Here is a 22,823-nt window from a genome sequence, read left to right as displayed (position 1 = left end):
GAAAATAGGGACTGAGACAGCTAGCTCCAATGTTAATGAAATCAGATTCTGATTTGCATCACCTTCTCCCACACTTTTCTAACTCTAGCTTCCTTTGTGCACTCTGATGTCAGTGCCTTGTACCTCTTGCTGGGGTTTTTTCTTTTGTATTTAAGAAATACTGACTTGGAGAAATCTCTGCATGACAAAAAATGACCATTATTTGTATTCCGTTTTCAGACCTCTTTTTTACTGTTTGTGCTTGAAGTTGGTCTTATCTTTGGCTTAGTCATTTTAAATGTGTGGCTGCACCAAATTATGGCAGCGCTGACCAACCCCCCACGTGTTGTTTGGGGCAGAAATTGGGCAAAAAGCATAACAGCCAGCCTTAGGAAGTGCAGTCAGCTGAACTACAGGCACTTGTTTGCAAAGCAGTGATGTAGGCACTCAAGTTGTTTCCACATGAGCCAAAATGGAGCGGTTGCATTTTTTTTTTGAGACTTTTTTTTTATTTAGTGCTGCAGTTCCCCCACTCCTGAACTCTGGTTCACTCGGCTGGATCAGTGCATGGGAGAATGTGGGCAGTCCCAAAGCTGATGGCAAGAGTGAAGAGGATGGTTCCAAGAAATTGCAGCACGAGGACTGCTGACGCTTACTTTCCAGCCTGTCCAGCATGCCAAGTGAAAAGAGTAGTATTTAATTTAATTAATGTCTGAAACTTGCTGCCAGCTCTAGAAGAACATCTTTATGTTGGTGCCACCTGCTAAGAAGCCTGCTCACCTTCCAGAAGTACAGCGTTTGGCTGTGCTGATGTATGTACAGGCTACAGTTTAATACAGTGCTAAATTCCAGCACTTCTTCTCTGTAAGTGTGCTTTGTCCTGTGTCTATCCCATTGTGGCCTGTGGTCGGAGGGCATCTTCTACGGCCTGTGGTTGGTTACTGGCTGCTTTGTTCTGCAGTAAGATTCTTGAAGCAACGCATGTTGTTCCTTCAATAGTCCTCCAGCTGAAGACTGTTTCAGGACTGGACTTCTCAGAATATAACTGGTTCTAATTTAATCTTACTCATAGCTGGTTCATATCACTTGGGGTAATGCCAAGGTTGTTCTTTTCTGGGTGTTTGTTTCTCTGCAGTATTTATAGACAGCAACACTCATTCCTGTCAACCTCCCTGTTTTGTAAGATTAAAATGCCAAACTTTTCTTTAGCTTCCCACTATAAAGTGGGCTCTGTTCCTCTCGTTTCTTGTTCTTGAGCAGAGTGCCCAGGCATGAGCCTTTTTGCCCATGAAGCCTTACACAGGTGTCATGTACCAACAACGCCAATGTTTTGCTCTTCTTTCGTGTGACCTTGCCTGATGCAGCCTACAACTCTGTTTTTCATTCTGGCGTTGCAGTGCTGGACGTTTATGATATTAGGAATAATTCATTCACCTGGCCTTTTTTCTGTCCTATTGAGTTTAAAATTCCTCATTGAAATACTGATGGTGCAACACAACCTGGAGTGCTTTGGAAAACCTGAACAGAGTTGTAGCAGCCCACCAGAAGTCAGGCTAGTTTTCTCATACTGCTGTTTCAGAATAAAATGCATGGTGGGGTTTGCAAAGGATTAACTGTTGCTCTTGAACAAATGTTCCAGATATCAAAGATGTAAGTTAGGGGGAGTTTTACTGTGATCGGTGTTCCCTGAAAGTGTCAGTGGGTCCAAGGCTGGAGCCTTAGCAGTGGTGTTAGATGCAGATGGCTGAGGTTACTAGTGAAGAGATGGAAGAGCTTATGTTAAAAGAAAATAAGTGGGAATAAAAAGGAAGATCCGGGAAAGCTAGCAAGCAATTCAGGTGTGTAATCTGGTAAGGAGTTAAAATACTGCTCCTTAATTTGGGGAGAGAAAACAGCAAGGTCACTCCAACGTTCTGGTGAGAACTCAAGGTAGTGGCCAGGGAAGGGGCTGGTGGGAGCTGCAGCATTTGTCAAAATGTTTTATTCTCTGTAAAATGAATAAACGTTCAAACCAGGGAGGGGAGAGCAGAAGCAGGGAGGGTGCAGTTAGAGCCTATGTGCTCAACTTGATGCCATGGTGCTCCTGGGGCAGTTATGTGTGCTTTGTTTACTTGGGGTGATGAGAGTGCTTCACCCTTTACCTCTTTACCCTTTTTATCCACGCTGCATAAGACTGCAAATAATGCAGTGGAAGCTGACAGGCTGGGGGGAAACAGGGGACAAAGCTCCATCTAGTGTATAAAATGAGACATCTGAGAGCTAACAGAAGAAGAAATCCTGCAGAAGATGGCTTTCCATACTCCTGTTCTGTGGTTTTTGGAAGTCTGTGAAGTAGGATTGCAAGCACCTTAACTGTGCAAGTGTTAACTGAGTAACTTTGGTGTTCTACAAGCAGATAGGACTTTTGCATGAGTGTGTTTATATACCCTGGCACACAGGGAGGTTCATATTGGATTTAGTAGCATTTTAAGTTGTCTGTAACATCATTTCTCAAATATGTTCCTTCTATTAAGGTTAGGAGTTGTGAGTCTAGACTATACGTCTGCCAAGAGAAGGAAGGCAAAGAGATGCAGGAGTATAACAATATATAAAGATAATACTACTTAAGGAAAAATATATTTTGACTCTTCCTGACTTGTGCAATCTTAAGTCTACAGCAAATGGTAGATAAAATGTGTTGTCCATTTATACTTGCATTACTGTCTGCTCTTAAAGACAAAACAAGAACGAGAAATCATCTTGTTTGTTCTAGAGGTTGCTAAAAATAGGCATGTTTTTTTCCCCCTGAGTACTTGGAAATCCAATTGTAATTCCTGAATGGGACTCTGCAGCAGCCTTTAAAAGGATGGAATAGATATCCTCACAGAAACCAAATCCAAATGTACTCCTCCATAATCACAGAATGGACAGGATTGGAAGAGACCTCAAGGATCATGAATCTCCAGCCCCCCCGCCACAAATATCCTCCTTGTGTTAGATGCAGATTTGGCAACTAACCGTCAGTCATCTACTGATGTATAGTTAAATTGAGCAAATAGATAATGGCCAAAACAGGCTACTGTGATCTAATCCAGATTTTCTACTGTAGATAGTGAAGGAAACATTTTTTTTCTTAATTTCCCATGATGTTCCATCCTTATTCAAAATCATGTTTCCTGTCCTGGTAAAGAGTTGCCAAAGACTGATTGGACAAACGTGTCATTATGGCAGCGGTGGCTCTTTGAGATCTGTGGGAAATTCTGAACCCTTCAGGAACCTGTGTGTTTTCTGCCCCACTGTCAATATCCCATTGACTGCAGGGCTCAGGCAATTCTGGAACTGTCCATAATCTCCAGGTGACTTTATTGCAGGTTTGTAAAACTGGCTGACTTATGTAATGTTCTGTAGTCCTCTGTTGCAGCCTAATATATGAGAAGGTGAGGATTGCTGCGCAGTGTTGGTGTGTTCTCCCACAGGTACTTTGCCAAGGTCATAAGCAGTAAATACACCAGATTAAGCAAAACCCTCATGCAAGAATTCATTATTAACTATAGTCTTTGCAGGATTTATTAGTTGTAAACTAAGTGCCTGCCTTTAATATTCTTTGTCCTAGTAAGTAAGGCAGATGTGGACTTCATGTCCAGTGAAGCATATTCTGGCACTTACCCCTGCTTGCATGATTCAGGAGTTTGCAGTAGCTGCACAACAAATATAGCTGTATCTTTGAATAGAACTAGCCATTCAAGTACTGTGCTTCTGGCAGTGCAGAAGGAATTAAGAAGGTCTAAGAAAAAGCTTGTAAATAATTTTGACTTGGCAGCTTTTTTTCAAGAGGAATTCAGTCGCTGCAGTGTGTTTGGAAAAGTGAGAAGTGGTGTTCATGCAGCAGGCCTGTGAGCACGTTACACAGGTGTCATGTCTTAGTTGTCGCAGGACTGCAAAACTCAGCGTCTGCTGAATGGTTTTAATATAATCTTCTTGTAGGACTGCAGCTGCATTAATTTCCAATAATGTATTTGGTTGCACAGAGTTGTTTCTGAGGATCTTTTCTGATGTCTCTCTTTAGGTGCAATGTAAGTCGCTTGCAGAACAGAAGGAAAATACCAAAATAAAATTAAGGCAGTGCAACAGCAGGCTGTATTTATCAAGTTCTCAAGAATACTCCTGAATAGACTGGGGAGGATCTTTTCCTATATATATTGGCACTTTCTAAAATCAGGAGGTATAAACATTGCTTACATGTTACTTTGAATGAGACTTCATTTTTAATTGATTATTTCTTATTTCTGTTATTTACATGCCACGTGAAGTATAAGAAATCATCTTCTTTCCCTCTCCTTGATGTTATTCATGAACAGTTTCTGACTAGAAACAAGGTGCAGAATTTTTTTTTGAAGAAGTTTGGGGAATTGGCTGAGCATTGCTGCAGATGCCCATTCCCCAGTAGTCCAGACGTTCACAAAAGTCTTTAGTGTTGATTTAAAGGCTGTGGTGCATCTAGATGCCATGAACTTAAAATAGAGCTATGGCTGTTAGACAGCAGATGAAGAGGTCCTCTAGTCCATACTTCCACTGCCTTTCCCCAGCCATCTTGTGCCAGCTGCAGAGCAAAACCCGAGGTGAGACTGACATGACCTACAGCATGCACTTGAGGGCTGTAAGCACACAGAAAGGATGCCCATTTTGGGAAATCCCTGAGCTGGGAGTGGTTGGAGCTCCTTGTTTAAGGAGGCCTCCTAACATTCTTGACTTGTTCCTATCCTGTTTCTGGTTGCTTATCAAACGAGGTGCTCTGCTAGACAGACTTGGAACCAGTCCTTAGCAGGGAAGAAGAGGTACTGTGGAGCAGTGGATGTCATGCTGAATGTGGTTCTAATGAGGATGCTGCTGGATCCCCTGATAGTATTGGAGCTTTAACTGATAGACTGATGGCTCCTGCTTTCTACAGGAGCCTTTATTTGAGATCACCTCGCATCAGGGGTTTTGCTGATTGCATTGAATAACCTGCACAGAGGAGTTGAAGGCCATCTTTTCAATAGTTGTTTGCAGTTTTTCACTGCTTCCAGTGAATGAATATGGCAGAATATGCTTCACATCTGCCTTACCTGGCCTCAATTAGCATTTGTAAACATCACTACTACTTTTTTACGTGGACAGCTAGAGCTTTTTCCACCTTGCTGTCTGCACTGTGAATACCCAAGGCAGCAGGAGTGGTACATCTGTCCTGCTATTGCAAATTGCAATTGCAGTGTAAATAGCCAAATGATAAGTGAAGCAAATGTTGCTGAATGAAGGCCTTTTTTCCCCTAGGTAGTTCAGCCTGTACAGTAAAGTAATCCTCTTTGTCCCAGTAATTCTTCCACAAATAGCCAAAAAATGTAGAACTATAAGTAATTCTTAAAGACTGCAAAACTAAGTTTGTTTAAAACAAGTGGGCGCTGAGAAATTGTTTTCTGCAGTCTTTTTAGGAAGAAGTTGCTGAATGCACTCCCTGATCAGATCCTGTAATGACCAGCTAGCCCTGTGGCTACAGATTGAAGTGGAAGTTTGCTTAATATCTATCCAAGGTGATTTTAATGCTGGAGTTCTCAGTGATGTTAGGGTTTTTTTCTCTTGCATTTCATATTTGCTGTAATGAGCGAGTCATACACGCTGATAACAGACCTGTCACAAGCAATGAAAATTCACCTTGTGGTTTTCATTTTGAGTCTTGGGGGTTTTTGATCATTTAAGGCAAATCTTCCATAAACACTTTCTCTTTTGCTTCTTAAGATCCTGTTTGCTCGGCATACCAGAAGGAGGATGTCATCTGTGCGAGATGAGATTTTAGGCTGCCCTCTGCATTCTTTGGAAAGAATTAACTAGTGCATTGACAAGCAGAGTCAGTAAGAAGAAAATCAGGGATGAGCTGCGAGATGTTCAGATTGGGAACGATTGAGTTCCTGCAGACCTTGGAAAGCCTGCTGGGTTCTCAGCTTGAAGAGTTTCTGAGCAGGTGAACAAGGTGTACAAACTGTGAGCACAACGTGTCTGAGCTTTGGTTGCTGTGGGTCTTTTGTATAAGCCTGTGGGCTGACTGTGAGGTTTATACGTCATTGTCTAAATTTAGATGCAATGAGAAAAGAATGTGAGGTCTGATTTTGGGTCTATGTAGTTAAAAAGTATCAAAAAGTGTGGTGATGCACTTCATCTTCCCTATTGGCGACAGTGTTATCTTCTCTGTTTACCCAGATAAAAGCAAGCAAATTCTGCATTGCAAAATCAAGAACTACAAAGGTTATTAATGGAGTGTTATCTCCTGGCTTTTTATTTTATCACTTTTTGGTTGTTGAAGCTATCTGTTTTTTTGTTGTAAAATGTCTTGCGAATGTGTGCAGAGTTCTTTAGAGAGGTAATACAGATAAAAGGCAAGCAGTGTCTGAAATAGCTCAAAAAGTCTTCTGCAAGGTGACTATTCACTCTGTCAAGCAAAAGGTAAATCTGCCTTCTGCTTTTTTTCTTTCCCTATACTATCTTTCCTGTTTGTGATGAACTTCAAAAGTTTGAGAAAGAGAACCAAACACAGCCTTGTAGCGATAGGACAAGGACGGATCGGTTTTAAACTAAAAAAGGGGAGATTTAGATTGGAAACTTTTCACTGGGAGGATGGTGAGGTGCTGCACAGGCTGCTCAAGGTAACTGTAGATGCCCCATCTCTGGAGACATGCAGGGCGGTATGGGGCCCTGGGTGCCCTGAGCTGCTGCCTGATATAGGGGTTGGTCAGCAGGAGGTTGGAACTTCAGGGTCTCTGAGGTCCCTTCCAAACCAAGGTGCATCTTCACTGAAGAGAAGTTTGGATGTGCAGGATATCCCCCCCCCCGAAAGCAGGTTGTCATGTACCCATCTGTTCCCTTTTGATGATAAAGATCCTGAGAAAACCATTCTCTTGTCCACCCAGCCCTCTGATGGTGTTATTGCCCTAATCACGCTCCTTTTAATTAATGAATGGGCTGAGTGCTTTAGCACCAGTGCATATCTCCTGCTCCCAGGGATGGGTGTGAGGGCAGGGCAGGCCCCAGCTCTGTGGTATGGCCCCACAGCACCGCTGGGCTTTTCCTTCGGCTTCCCACAGCCCTCGTTGGAACACATCTGTTCCTTGCCTTGGGCGTGTTGGCAGTTTGTGCAATACCCAACTCAGAGTGCCTGGGCTGCCTGGAGCCTGCTGGGGCCATCTGAAGCATCTCCTCAGTAGATGCTTGGTTGCACAGGCTTGCCTGCACTGATCCCAGGGGTTGGTATTACCAGGGCCTCGCTTCTGTCTGGTTCCCCACTCTGGTGGGGATCAAGTTTCTAAGCTGTATATACACCAGAAGCTGTATATATACCAAAAGCTGTGTCCCCGAGTAAATGGGCATTCGAGCAGATCAACTTGTGGCATTTTATTAAGTCAACACTCATGTGAAAGCCACCTCCAGAGCTTAATAATTATTTACTGAGTGGTGCTGGGTCATGAGTGAGGTTTTCATTAAGTTCAGAAAGCATTATGCTCAGCAGCATGTGAAAGTGTGTTTTAAAGACAGGAAGAAAAATGGAAAACTACTAAGTGGTGTGCAGCTACTTAAAAAGGTGGAGGGTTAAATTATCTTTACGTTAATAAATGAAGGAACACTTGGAACCACAGACAAGTGCACCTCCTAAACTTAATATGTGTGTAACTCAGCCTTGAGCTCCTGGTCATGGACCTGCATGGAGGGCAGCTGAGGGCTTCACTTCAGACTGACTGCTTGGGGGTGGGCATGTGATGGTGGGCCAGGCCAGGGTTGGAAAGCTGGAGGGAGAGAAAAATGTTGGTGTTGATGATGATGGAGCAAAACCAAGCAGCGTGTCTCTTCACACAACTAACCTTCAAATGCAGAAGCCCTTAATAAAGAGGGTTGAAACACAGTTGTTGCTTTACTGTAAAGGCTGATAAAGGCCTCTGTGCTGCTTATGTAATTGTCAGGCTTTCTGCTCTGCCCTTGACAGACAACAAAGGACATTAAAGGGTGCCAACTTTTTTTTTTTTCACATTGATACGTTAATTCAGTGCCAACCAATTGGCTTTCTGAATGAATTGTCACTGTAACAATCAATTATTAAATTTTAGGAGTGGAGCACGAAGCGGTGCAGGGAAAATGCTGTGGTACTTTTCCTGTAAGTAAAGTCCATTGTGATGGCTGAAGATGGAAGAGAAGAGACTTTTCTTTTGTATCAATCTGCTCCCCCTTACGTTGATTTTGATTTTGTTCTCGTATGGTATCTTTCTGTTTTCTGTTACCTGTGTGGCAAACAGTGATGCTGACTGACAGGTTAGGTTAGGTGCTGCTAACATATACACTACTGGCAATTGTGTCCTGAGGTGTTTACTGCTAGAGGGACTGCAAATGGTATCTGTATAGATAAACCTAGTTTTGAGAGAAATGATAGCACTCGTTGAACAGGAGTGTTGGAAGGGGAGCTGTGTTAGTTGCTTCTGACAGTGCCTTCTGTAGATCAGGCCAGATGTTTGAATTGTGTTGTTGAGCTTTCATCTGCTTGCTGGAAGGATCAGCCTAGCCTTGAACTGATGTCAGATACTTCAGTGTGGATGCCTTGCTTTTCTTTGTAAATAATGATGAATGGAGTAAGGATAAAGGTATGAAATACAGGTATTTAAATCACATACTGTTTCTGCTCTGATCTCTGGGAGATGGTGCAGCTCCATGGGTTTCTGGAGGTGCTACATCTTCTGCTTTTCTCGGCTGATCTCAAAGATGAAAAATCATTACAAAAATGTCAGATCTGGATGTATTTTGTGGTGCCTTCAGAACGTCCTTTACTGAATATCACCTTCTCTAACACGTGGGTCAGCTGTGCACACGCTTAGCTGAAACATTTCAGGTATTTATTTGTCAGGTCCTGTCTGGAGCGAAATATCCCAGGCTGTTGCTAGAATACAAGAGAATGATGGGAAAACAGGTGTGTGGGATTTATTTATTTTTTTTAATAAAAAATAATTTGGAAAATATTTGTTTGAGTAGTTGGCATATGTTTTTAACTGTTGTAATGTTTTATTCCAACTTAAGGGCCTTAGACAAAACTCCAGTTCCGGACTTCTTAACAAGTACGTGGATAGTGCAAAATATTGTGTGTAAACCAGTAGAATAATGCATGTAAACTAGAGATCCTGTTATTGAATTTATAAGGATCTGAAAACAAAACTGCCTAACAAGAGACCAGTTTGGTGTTTTGTCCATGGGAACAGAAATGAAGTATTTAGTACCCATCTGGAAAGATGAATGATGCTTTAAAATACATGGTCTCTTTAATCACTTGAGTTGATAGCAGTGAAATTAAACTTGATTTTAATCTGACTGGTTGCTTTTTATTATGCAACAACTATTTGCATTATAATGTATGCATACAGTAACTAACATTTCCCAGGCATCTATGCAAAGGATATGTAATTAAGATTTATTTGTTAAAATGTTATCACTTAATGATTAATTGAATTGGCATATGACATTCATAACTATTAACTCTGCCTGTATTACACTATGCTTATTAGACTGCTAATAGATAACTGGTTTAATCATACGTCAATTAAAAGGATGAGTCGGTTTCATTTATTGCAATTAAAGGATATCTGTAGACTGTGTTTGCAGGAAGTATCTCAATCACACTGAGTATCAGTTGCCCGTGTGGGTTCTGTTACTGGCTGTGTAATGCCCAGCTGAGTCAGTCCATGTATGTGAGCTCCAAAGCCACGTGTCTGGGTTCTGCATCGTGCTGCGCTGTATCTCTCCGTGCTCAGTACTGAGGGAAGATCTGCTCGTGTGGCAAAGCTTAAAGGTCAAGTAGCTTTCAAAGTATGATTTTTTTCGGTATGCTTTTGACTAAGCCTTTGACACCAGTATTGAATTTTGGTTTATGGCTTTTTTTTGTTGTTGTTGTTAGAAAACTGATTTTTCTGACAAAGCTTTTCCTCTTTGCTTTCCAAAGAATACGTGGTGAAGAAACCCTGACTGCCTTCCATTCAGTCGATGCATCATGCTGCTGAGAGGAGTGGATGGAGTGGGGGATGAAGGCTGAGTTTTGCATGGGGTGGGCTTAGAGAATGAAGTACTGGGGGAAATTTCAAATGCTTCTGTTTCCACATTTCTCCGTGCTGCTCTTGCTGAATTGCAGCAAGTAGAAGGAAAGCTGTGTCAGCTTAGTGTCTAGAGGGGGCCCTGCATAGACTAGAAACTTCCTCAGGTGATAAATAATGGCAAATCTGAACAGCAGGAGCTGCTTTATTTGTCCACTTTCCTCATGAACTGGGCATTCTGTCTGGCAGGCAGTGCCTGATAGCAGCACAGGGCACTTCATGTCTGGAACAACTCGGTTGGTCTCTGTGCCATGTAACATTGCCGTGCACACACAACACAGTGATGTGCCTGCTGAGCTCACTAATGCTGTTAAGCTGCATTGCTTTCTGGCTTCTGCTTTGCAATAAGGATGAACAGGACATTCCGTAATCTCACAAGCTTGTTTTCTCCCTCAGCTGGCCCCAAAATCTGGTGGTTTGGATGGAAGATCAGACTCTTCTTCCTCTGGCCAGTGTCTGCTCTTATTGTGATGGTTGTTAAAGAGTACATTGCTCGTTCTTGCGTTACCTGGTTAATTACACCTACGCTATTCTTTTTTTCCAGTGAATAATTAGAATGTTGAGCAGAATTGCAGTAGAGCCTGGAAAAGTGTTTGTCTTTTGGGGAAGAATTTGGCAAAACAATATCTTCTGGGATTTTTTTTTTCCTTTTCTTTTTAAAGACAGTAGTTAGACTTTTCTTTTTAATCAACGATTCAGGGGTGCACTACCTGCAGGAAGTTGTAGGGATGGCTGTAGAGCCATGTGACGTGAGTACAGTGATCATCTGAGGGAGGTCCTCACAGGGACTATTGGAAATGCAGTAGAAATCCCTTGTGTTCCCTAAAATTTTAGATACAAGAAGTAGCTGCTGAGGTGGTTTTATTACTCTGGGCTTTGTTAGGCAGAGAAGCAGTTCAGAACAGGAGAAGCTGGGAGGAACTGTTGGGTTATCAACTTTGCAGCATTAGGCGTCTATAAAAAATGCCAATAGTACCCTAATGAGAAGTGTGCTTAAACTGACACAAAGTTTTTATTTAATGTGAGGAATGAGTCCTTCCTTAAAAGCAGCATTTCAGCACTTGTTTTGTGCTTATCTGTAACAATGGACCATTAAAGTGAGGTGTGCGAGCAGAACCATTGGGAGTGCAGGGAGGAAATGTTGGCACTTCAGTTATACATGTATATAGTCCATAAATATACCTATACTGGGGGGTGCAGGCACAATATCATTTTGTTTTACTGGTTGGATGTATACAATGAGAATGATTTGGAGACCTTTTTGGAGCTCTGTAATTCTCCTGGTTAGGGAAATGCATGTTTCCAAGCTGGACGGGGACTCTGAGTGGCTCTGATGTTTGCTCAGATGCGGAGTAGCCAGGAAACTGGCTGCAAAGGTTCTGATGGGAGAATGCTGTGTATTAATTGGGAGGGTGGTGTTTGTGCAAGTATCACAGTCGTTGACTTGTCTTGAGCAGCTAATTAGTGCGATTATTCCACAGCTGCATTAGTTTCACCACAAAGGTTTTCTCTTGTTTTATCAAAAGGATCAGTGTCTCTGTGAATGTTTCAACCTGACAGGTCTTAAATAGTGAGGCTGTCTCCTCCCTCTGCTCCCTCCCTGCCCCCAGAACGTGTGCTCTGGAAGAGCAAAGTTTCATCTCTGGTGAGAGTAAGCATGGGTCCTCCTTTTGCATTTTCACTGTGAGCACAACACTGATCCTAAACAAACTGCACAAGCTTTCAGCAGTGCTCCTGTTGGCCAGGCTCTCAGTGGCCACAGTCCTGAGATAAGAGCTGGAGGGATGCTGGGCCCTGAGCTGCACTGTGAAGCTGCCTCAGCAGCATTGTGCAGGTAGCACTGAAACTCAGGAGCCAGAGGTGGAGCTTCCCTGCTGGTTTTCAGGCTTGCTGTGTATCTGTTTGGTCCATGGAGTCATGGTTTCCTAGGTGCTTCTGACTCCCCTCCCTTAAAGGATGCATAGATTGGTGTTTACTTGCCTTAAGAGTTCCACTTTGTAGAAATGTCTTATAAATGGAGTCTTCTGGGAGTGAACAAAATGATTGATTGTTTAAGAAGATGTCTCTGCATTTACAGCAAAGTGCTGTGCTTGCCCAGAGTTGGTGGTGTTAACCTGAATGGCTCAGCGGGCTTTGGGAAGGGTTGCTGCTTTCACGGAAGAGGTAGATTTATTTATTCTGAGCTAGATGATTAGACCTGGAGTACTGTCTGTACCTCTCAATGAATGCAATTAATTCTTTACATAATTACTTAAAAATTATGAATATGAGTACCTGCTGCTGTCTATAAAATCACTTGTTTTTCTCATGGTTGGTCGCTGTAAAACTTGAAATAGTGAGGCATGTTTTCCAGCTGGATATTGGTGTTTAGAAGTGGTTGGTTGCAGTCATGTTAAGGCAGCACAATGCAGCTGCTAAGTACCCTCAGTAGGTCAGCCATGCACCCGTCTTAGTGCGGCATTTCCGTTTGGATTCTGCTCTGCGGTTCTGCAAACCCTGAGGCTGGGATCAATGGAGCCACTGGTAGAAGCTGAGCCATCTCTCTCTGCTCTTCCCACAGCAATTCCGAGCATCCTGGCGCTTCCAAGCCTCCCTTAAGCTCCTCCAGCATGACCTCACGGATCCTGCTACGGCAGCAGCTCATGCGTGAGCAGATGCAGGAGCAGGAGCGTCGGGAGCAGCAGCAGAAGCAGCAAGCAGCCCAGTTCATGCAACAGAGAGTTCCCGTCAGCCAGACACCTGCCATCAACGTCAGCGTGCCCGCCAGCCTGCCCCCTGCCACGCAGGTACCCATGGAGGTCCTCAAGGTACGTCGGGTCCCTGCACTCCACACTCACTCTCTCCGAAATGGGCTTTATGCAATAGGGATGTGGGAGAAATATTTCCAGCACCAAAATCTTGCAAATAAGTTTCGCTTCGGCTTGATTTGCACATTGGTTTGGTGTCCCAGTATTCAAGATTGAAAATCTTGTTAGCTTGTGGCCTTTTTTTTTCTTTAAACTTCAAGAATCTTTGGAAAGAGGTTTTGTTACAAAACTCCTGTTTCTGTCGTTTTCCCATTGGAAGCCATTGTCTGCTCTTTCTGACGCTCAGTGGTTTTCAAAAGGAAGAAATTATTAATAAATACTCAAGTCAATATTTCATTTTACAAATAATGAAAAATATATACGTATGCTTTTAAAAATTGAATCAAAACTCATTGCAAAAAGAGGCTTCCCAGAAAGCCTTAATCTGAAATACGGTGAGTTTCCAGCCCCTTGCAACAAGCCTTGGTAATCCTTTTTTGCTTAAATGACTTGTTTGCTGTTAGTAGCTCTGGGTTCCTTGTCCTACTGGAAGCTGTAGGAGCTTGTTAGTATCTCTCTGTCAAAGGGGATGTAGCTTGCTAATTACTCAAAGGGAAATCTTGAACAATTAGAAGAAAAGAGATAACTTCTTGCTCAGAGTAAGTTCATTTTGAGTAAAGCAATGTGGAAACATGTTAGTAAAAGAGCATAAAAAGTAATGGAAAAATATGATAGATCTTGTAAGAGTAAAATTTTCATTTATTTTCCAAAGTTATCTATTTGCTTTGCATTATTGCAAATATGCAAATGCAAATATCTCTTTTCCAGTATCTTTTTACTGCAGTTTTATATTTAGTAATTTTTTCAGCCAATAAGCATACTTTTACCAGATAAGTTAACTGGGTTGCTGTACGTTCTTGTGTTTTGCCCATCACTGTTCTGTATTAGCGATACATATTCGAAGATTTAAGCTTAAAACAGAGTTGCAGGTTCAGTATTTCAAGGCAGTCTCAGTGTGACTGTTTTATGGAGGAGTTGCAAGTTGTTCTCATTTACTGAATCCGCATTGTGGTGTTGTGTTGACAGTGCTGTTAGCAGTACTTGCAGGAATACCAGAATATACTCCAGCACAACCCACAGTGTAGGAGTTAAACTGATTATCAATTATGTATTTAATTTTTGAAGGAAGTGTATGTACTTTGTGCATATGTGCACTTATCAAAGAGTCTGAAACTGACTGGGAGAAGCTATTTTGTTTTAATGTTTGTGCATCCTGAAGTTGCTAAATTTCTTTCTTGGTTATGATCCCAGTTACAGTGTGAGAATCTAGCAGGTATGTAGGTGATATGAGTTAGTTCTGTTCACAATATTTTTGGTTAAATAATTGTATTTTTTGATAATTTCATCCCAATTTATCATAACACGAAATGTAGTTCTTTTTTTTTTTTTTTTTTTCCTACTCTAAATCTCTTTGAAAGCTTATAGGAACATGTGTACTTCCTGATGCTAGGTGTGCAGTAGCTTGAAGTTTTAGCAGTCGTTTACATTGTCCATTTTACTGCTACCTCTTCACATGAGAGAGAAGGGAAGGATGCAAAGGATTCAGACTTGAATCTTTATCTTTTGGGGTCCTAGAGGAAGCATCTGTCCCCACTTCTTCCACTTGGCAGGAGAGAGGGCACCTCCTTGGCACTCTCCTTGTGCCCCAAAGGCGATGTGCTTGACCTCAGAGGGAAAAACTAGCAAATATATGCTTACCTGGTTTGTAAATTGAAAACAATGCCTTGCAACAAATGCCTTTTGGAAACAGAACTGTGCACTGAAGTAGTGGTTGGGGAAATGTGAGCTACCTGATGGAATAAAACAGCCTCTGACTGCCTGTCACCTGCATTTACATAGCTAACAGGCAACAGGAGTGAAACCACATCACTGTCATCTCTTGCTGTGCACAAGGCAAGAGGCTGCTTTGCTGCTTGGCTCAGAAGTTGTGCCTAACAGTAAATGGGGATCTCCCTGGTGCCGATAGGCTGCCAGCCAGCTGTGCCTGAAGTATGCTGTGCTGGTGACATCACTTCCCTGGAGCTGCTTCTTACACTTCAGTTGTTTTTAGCTGTAGACAAATTGTCCGTATGAGCCTAAACAGCGTTTTTAATTAAATGAATAGGGAACTACATGTGGTAGTTCTAATATCCAGATGGTCTGGATTTAGTGACCTTTAAAAAACGAGATAGTGTAAAAAATGCCCTTTTTGTCTTTCGGAAATGTTAATCTGTGAGGCAGTTTCCTTTGAGAGAGCTTTTCCAATGTTACTTCACAGGCCAATACCTCCAAAAGTAGCGGCTGTTTTATGTAGTTGGCTTTGGTTGATTTTTGTAGAACTTAAAATCACATTAAAAGCCCTAACCAATCAGAAAAACCACTTGGTAAATTTCCTGTTTGTATTCTGTAATTACACAGTGTGACTTGCTCTGTCTCCTGTGTCTCCCAGTATTAGGGGAAGAGTACTTGCACATCTGAAGATGGTAGTTTGGGATGACTAGCATAAAAAGAAGCTGAAACTGTTGATGAGCTTGCATTTTGTATTTCCATGATGCTTATGATGTCATCTAAAACAGCACAGAAAGAGTAATTCATATAAACCTATGTCACATTGCATAGGAATCTCTACATTACGTAACGTGGTCATTACGTTCAAGGGTATGTGAATAAATAGGATTTTATTTTATTGAGTAATGACTTCTTATTGCATCATTTCTCTGCTAAGTAATGTAGCTTGGCAAGGTGGGAAATAACCCGTTGGAATTTAAATTTTGTGTTGCTTTGTAAAATGTAATTATGAGATGGACTAGGAGCAGGTCTATTTCATCTGAAATAACATCACTTCTGATAGCAGGAGGAGGGTTTGTTAGGGCTTTCAGTTGTCCTTCTTCACTACTGATGTTAGTTTCACAGGCATAAAGGCTAATTTATCACTAAGCAGCTTCCTCATCCATATCCTAGTGGTTGAGGAGTGATGCTGCAGAAGGATGTCACAAGGGGTTCTTTGTTTCTCCTCTGCTTCTGGACTTCCTTTTTGCTATCACAGAACTGTTTTTTCACCTGTAGTCCTGGCAGCTGACACTTACATGTGGGGAGCATCTACTGTTGCTGCTTTTTGCTGATGGTAGCTTTAATGCTCCCTTCTCACCCATTCCCCATCTCCTTTCTCTATGAGCAGCTTATTCTAAAATAAGTGATCTGCCTGCTGAGTCACTGGTGGCATACAATAATGCTTGTAATATGCTGGGTACTTTAAACGTTTATCTGTCACAGAGGACCTCACTTAGGATTCGTTCTGCCTTGCAGCATAGGTGGGTTTCCTCATGGTGGATGTTAACTAATCCTTTGGTGCTAAAAATACAGCTCTTGACTGCTGTGTGTTGTCATTGTGGCTTGTTTTCCTTAAACATCTTTTCAAATACTGGACCCAGACACTCTTTGTTGTGTTTTTGTCCTTCCTTCGTCATTCCAAGAGTGTTTGCCCATTGTAGGGCAGTGTTTGTGAGCTGACCAACACAAGTCTATTCATCTTTCCTAGTGCCATCCCTGCAATCACTGTAGTTCATTTTCTCTTTTGCTCTTGCAGCAGCTTTTCCAGAGCCAGCAGGAGCCCAGTGGTGCAGGAGCCCACTCTGGCCTCTTGCTTAACCCTCGTGGCATTTTTCATTCAGATTTTAAATGCACCACCATGAAAAGCTCTTTGCATCAGACACCCTGTATTCCTTTGTATTTGAAATGCCAAGCATGCCTTCTGAGTGGTGACAATGATCATGGATGTATATAAAAAAAATACCACCTCCTCATCTTTTTTGTAGTATGCTCTATTGCAAACAGTGACCCATGGTGTTGATATTGTCCTTCTGTTAGCAGAGAAGGCTGAGCAGTTAGAAATAGTGCTCCTTGTATAGTAAGTACCATGAAACTCCATTGTATAGCAGACCTATCTTACAGTTCTGAAGAACAGGAACAATGGGATGTCAAGATAAGTGCATGGTAGCATCTGCTACAGTAAGTGTGTGTTTGTGGGAATGCTTATCTGATTCCAAGTTAATTTAATCGAACCTGACAATAGGAGATAGTGGTGTGTGCCAGTATGTTAAATAAGTATGGCTTGTATTTGCAATTGTAACTTAGAGAAGTGATTTGCCAGAACAAGCCTTGGTGAACTACAGAGACAGCATTGCAGAGCCAGTGAGCATAGCTGAAGCCTACAACAAATTCTTTGTTAGGAAAAACTAGCTCTTAACTACAGAACCTCTGAAGTCTGCCTTGCCTTCTAAACCTTTACGTAAGTAGAAGCATCTCTTGGGCTTGCTTAGTGCGTTGTAAGCTATTCCAGAATAAGAACTAATGATAATGTCTGTAGTTTGGACAAGACATGAAATGTAGAATCTTTCCTAAACAGAGGTTACCAGATGTGCAGGTCTGGGTGTTTTCTGGGAAAATAGCACAGTGAACAGAGCAGGAGCTGTAAAGCTGCTGCTCCTCATAGGGCTGGTGCCTTGCACGCAGGCAGCGTGTTCCAACAAGGCAGTATGCTGCTGTGAGGATTTAATTGGCGCTCTGCATGGGTGTGCTGAAGGACCAGATCTACTTGGTACTTGGTAGCTTGAAATAACGCTCCTGACAAAGATGAAGCATGATAACCTCTCCAAAGGTAAGGGAAACTTGCCAAGTTGGTTCTATTACTTCTTCAAAGTTTTCTTTCTGCCGTGTTTTCTGATGTCTGAGTTACCAGGCTTTGGGAAAACTGAGGCTCATTATGTTTCAGGGGCTGCTTCGGAACTGCAGATGAGTTCTGAATGAGTCTTCTCAAAGTTTTGTAGGAGCTCACAGCTGTGGCTGCTGGAAGCACAGAGGAGTTTCTGCAGCCCACCAGGCAGCAGGTTGTAGCAGGCTGTACTTTTTCAGCCGAAGTTAATTAAAAAACCCATCTTACTGCACTGTACTGGTTGAACCCAGATCGTGGAAAGGGGCAGTGCTGCTCAGTGCAGTTGTGCTTTTTGCCTCCATGGTTTCCTTGGGCAGAAAGCTGTGCCCAGAGCCCCCAGGGAGCTGGAGAACGTGGAGAGTCATGTGGAGGTCTGGGGAGGCCTCTGTTGACAGCTTTGATAGACATTAAATGTTAAAATGTGAAAACTTAGATCTGCTTAAAGTAATCTTTAGGCATTATGTATACGCACAAATATTTCAGTTCTTCAGCTAGTTTGGCAGCATTATTCTCTGAGACGCTGAACCTGTATAGTGAATGAATTCAAAGTGACAAGCTAGAGACATTCCTGCCATTCAAGAGAGGCTTAAGGAATTTCTTATTGGCTAAATTACAAATATGTAGCATTTTGCCCAGCACTGCATGGCAATTTCAACCTGCCTGACCGTGACAAGATTAGCACTTTTCCTCCCCCTCCCTGGCAGTAATATTAAGGAAAAAAAAAAATAGATTAAGAAGTACCAGGCAGAGATGCAAAAGCTTGAAAGAGCAGAAAACCAGCCTTACCTTGAACGATTCTGTCTGTCATTGGATTGGTTCCTTAATTAGCCCCATGTCCTTTAACCTCTTGAGAAATAAGTAAGGGATAAATTTGGGGATAAAGACAAAGACGTCCAGAGATTTACCACACACCGCTAGGTAATTCATCAAGGAATGTTGGTAATTAGCCCTGCCTCTTTCCTTTCTGGCTCATTTAATAAAACTAGTTGATTTAAAATAATGCCTGCTGGTTCATTATAACTACTTTAAGAACCGAGTTATGAACTTGAAACAAAACCCAGCATTGTGTTGTCTATAAAGGACCTGGCAAGTGTATTTTGCTTTTTAAAAACAAAATAATTCCATTCCTTCCCCCCCCTCCCCTTCCTTCCCCAGATTATTAAATATTACTTTGCGTTTGGATTACCATTTGGCTTTTAGGGTGTATTTGTTTCTAATGTCTACTATTGAGAGACAGAGAGGAGAAAAACATTCCAAGATCGTGAAGAGGAATATGTCAGCTTGTGTTAAGAAAGCATGGCCTGATGGAATTCGGCTGAAGACTGACTTTACAATAGTAGTAGGCCAGCTGAGGAAATTAGTAGTTGCTTTAACCCTTTATGCCCCTGAGATAGAGGCCAGGTTCACGACTTGTTCTTAAACCAAAAGGTCAGTTGCTAGCCAGTGGGTCTGGTTAGGTCGGTCTGTCTGTCTGCCTTCAAGAATTAAACCATTGTTACTGTAAATCTTCAGTTAATAATTAATGGCAGACCAGGATTGCAACACTCCTGAAACTGTTGTGGGCTTGTGGAAAAGCAGACTGTGCTAGCATTCTGCTTAGATGTTGAATCTTGGACTTGGCAGATCAGAAGAAGGAGTTAAGATGAAGTTAAGGAGTTAGAAGACCTTTGCACCTTTTATCATAGTACCTTTGGGGGCAGAATTGGATATACTGTTTTAGTGCAACTATGGAACAACGCCTTCTTTGCTCATCTTCCATGCATGCCCTGTGCTGGTGCTTGCTCCTGGGGAGCTTCCACAACTTTTTGTTTTGACCCAGCAAAACAAAATGCCTGATTTTTACATACTTGGCAGATTGTTAAATTAAATAATATGGTGGCCTTTGTAGAATCATTACCATACATTTCCTTGATTCTCAGCGATTCTTTCATTGCCAACTACAAGATTATCTTGTTGCTTTTGAACACATGGGGAGACTTGGCTTGTTGGGATAACAGCTTCAGCCCTGCAGGCTGTCCCTAGAAGCACTTCCATTGGGTGCCAGTTCCACACTAACCAATTTTTTTTTAGACTTGTTAATATACATCTGTTGTATAATCAGCCCCGACCCAAATCCAGTTTTTCAAGTTTGTAATGATGTAGAGCTCAAAATAGAGTATCTTAAATTTTATTTTTTATTTAATACCAATGTTTTAGAATGTATAGGCCAAATTAATAATTTGGGCATCCCACATCGTACCCTTATCCTTTCAGCATTTTGGAACAATATTTGTATTGTGGACCTCTGTTATTTAGTGTCTTTGCCTTGTTTAATTATCAGTAGGCTGTGATGTTTCAGTTCTTTGAAAACTCTAGGATAATTTTTCCAATTTAAGCAATTTTTCCTTTTGAACTTGACCCCAAACAGCATGTGTTTCAGCATTGGTATTACAGCAATTAAACTAGTACACAAAAAGCTCTAAGCACTGCAGAACACTTCCAGGAGTCATTCGTTGCATTGCACTTTCATAATCTCTCAGCAGATGGCATTGCTGTTTCCAAGAGCGTCTATTGGGAAAGCTTTCAGATGGTTGTGAAGTTGCCTTTCTAGACTGTTCCTTTCTCTGGCGAAGGCTAATAGTGAAGTGACAGCAGCTGGCCTTCACACGATATTCTGATCATGATGTTTGTGTTACTGTGTTTTGTTTCCACCAACTAATGTCTCAGAGGTGTCTTTAAGCTGTTAACTGATTGAATGTGGAAAGTCTGTGAATTTCTGCTGTTGGCATCCCATTGAAGCAGAAAACCTGTTCAGCAAGTGCAACTTGAACGCTTAGGGGGAAGAAAAAGCAAAAATGATAAAGCAGGAGTGCATTTTCCACTGAACATTTCCTGTCCTCAGAGCTGTGTATGACATGATTGTATTGCATTGAATGATTCTCTTTCCTGCTTTGTGCTACAAATCGTGTTTCGTTGGGTGTTTGTTTGTTTGTTTTTTATAGACAATGTTAGTGTTAAGTTTCTTTTTAGCTAGTTTGGAGCTTATATGTTGGACTGTGTATCCTTAATGGTAGCATGTTGTACTTGTCTCTGATCTGACTTCCAGTGCATGTAATAATTTTCATTGCTTGTTTCTGACACTGCTGACACCTTTTTTTCCCACCTATCCAGTAACTTCCAGCTCTTGGTGGTGTCAGATTTCTTCCTTCTACTTCTTCCTCAGTGCTGGATGCGTGCTTTTCATTTCTAGTTGCATTTAGGACTAAGGACCGAGGCCAGGTAAAACAAGCATGTTATGATAGCCTGTGCTTTTGCGTTGCTGTTTGCTTTCCATTCTTTCTACGCACACCATCCCTTTTGCAAGGTGAATAGAAAATCATTTAAAATAATTTATAATAACATAACTGTCTGGAAAAAAAAATTAGCAGATATCTCTGTGTTCAACAATTAATGTAGCTTATACAACTCAAAAGCCACTAGACATCTTCAGGCAGCTCGTTTACTGAAAGCTCTGGCTTCTGACAACAGAATTCTTGTTCTTGACTTGATTGGAATCAGCATCATCTTAAAACGAGCACATTGACATCAGCAGGAATGTGTCTTCTGTGTTCAAAAACCCACTAAGTTTCAAGGAGCAATTTTTCTGTCTTGGGGCAATGTAAGTCTTGTATCTATCCATCTGTCCTCTCCTTTTCAACAATGACATAGGCATATCTGCTCACCATAGGACACAGGAGTGTGATAGACTGCTGAGCCGCAGCGGCTTGGGAAGGAGCTGCGTGGCTGGAGCTGGATGGGGCTTTGGATCTCAGAAGCTGCTGAGCACCTGAGCTTCTTTAAAAGAGTCAAGTTCCTTGCTGTAGCCTCTAGAAAATCCTCACATCAAATTTCAGGGTATTTTTCCTTCTCTGACACTGAGTTCTTTTCTTTTTTTTTCTTCCTAGTTACGATGAAAGGCCTTCCACTGAATTACTGTATTAAGCTACACTTGCAGTGATATTAGAATCATTTCTGCTCTTAATTCAAATCAGAAATGAACTGTGAATGTGGAAGGAAGTTTGTACATTGAGTGAATGAAAGCTTTTGTTTCAGACTTTCTTCCTGAAAATCACCTGGAAATTCCTGGTTGAAACAACCAAAACATTGTGGACTTCACAGATAATTAGGAAGCAAATTTCCATTTGTTTTCAGAGAAAGAGATAAACAGGCAAAGACTGGAAGCCCTGTTTTTCAAAACTGGTGGAGCAGAGCTTCTCTTGCTGCTGCTGCAGCCTTGTGCAGGCTGGCGCTGTTTTATTGATGCTGTGCAGTGCTCTGCTGTCGTTACACAAAGTTGGTTCTTCTCCCATCGAAAGAAATTCTTAGAAGTGAGACCTAAGTTTAAAAGCAATGCAGCAATCATCTTTATGATCATAACTTGTTAATTGAGAAATCTTCATGTTGAGCAGTCTAATGCTATTTTACTATTTCACTGATTATTGTATGAAGATTAGGCTTCTTGGAATACACTTGAAATCCATATAAAGATTTGTTATGTCGGTAAAAAGCACTTGAAAAAGACTTTGTAGGCTTGTTTAAAATGACCCAGTGAAATGTAATAATATCTTTTCTGCAACCTGGTATTTTCACAATATGTAATACTTTCAGAAAAAAATATTTCTGGCTGAAGTTTGAAGTAATTTTGAATCCTTGAAGTGTAGCACAAGCTAACAAAATTCTGCTTCCTTGCTCTTACTGAAATAACAGTCTTCTGAAATACCACGGTAGGCTGGGACTCAAAGAAACAGTTTGTTCAGGGAAGGAGTAAAATGACCTTCAATGAGTCAGCAGTTATGTGCAGCAACTGTAAGCTTTCTAAAATGAAATGAGTCGTGGCCCACAAGCACCATTTGTTGTGCAGCAGTTAATGGGCTCCTTTCACATGAAAGTTCATGTATTCCTTAAGGGTTCAGCCCTGTATGGTTTGTTGTGTAAAAGGAAAAATAGTATTTAATCACGCTACTGTGGCTTTTCAAAAGAGTTTGTGCTTTTCTGATCTACGTTGGCTTTTGGAGGGTAGAAGAGTGGTGCCATCTGCTCTAGAGTGCTTCTCACTAAACAAGTGGTTGCTCTGTGTTAAGTGCCATTTCCTATGGGATTGCTGCTCAGAATTGGCTTTCTGCTTTTCCCAGGAGTGTTTGATGTAAGCAAAGAGAGAAATGC

The 22,823-nt window shown here is 41.6% G+C and overlaps 1 protein-coding gene across 5 annotated transcripts in view; it reads left to right on the top strand.

Annotated features, from left to right (window-relative positions):
- The window catches only part of MITF (melanocyte inducing transcription factor), an 85,032-nt gene that overhangs the window by 36,748 nt on the left and 25,461 nt on the right, over nt 1-22,823 (top strand). For all 5 annotated transcript variants that reach the window (XM_042823434.1, XM_042823433.1, XM_042823432.1 and 2 more), the window contains exon 2: nt 12,667-12,913. In XM_042823434.1, coding sequence (XP_042679368.1) covers nt 12,667-12,913 — 247 coding nt within the window. The remainder of the gene's footprint in view (nt 1-12,666; nt 12,914-22,823) is intronic.

Source organism: Centrocercus urophasianus, unplaced genomic scaffold (genome assembly GCF_019232065.1).
Source record: "Centrocercus urophasianus isolate 14NV4802_14NV808 unplaced genomic scaffold, USGS_Curo_1.0 seq_22, whole genome shotgun sequence".
Lineage (NCBI taxonomy): Eukaryota > Metazoa > Chordata > Aves > Galliformes > Phasianidae > Centrocercus > Centrocercus urophasianus.
This window is presented reverse-complemented; position numbering and strand designations above follow the sequence as displayed.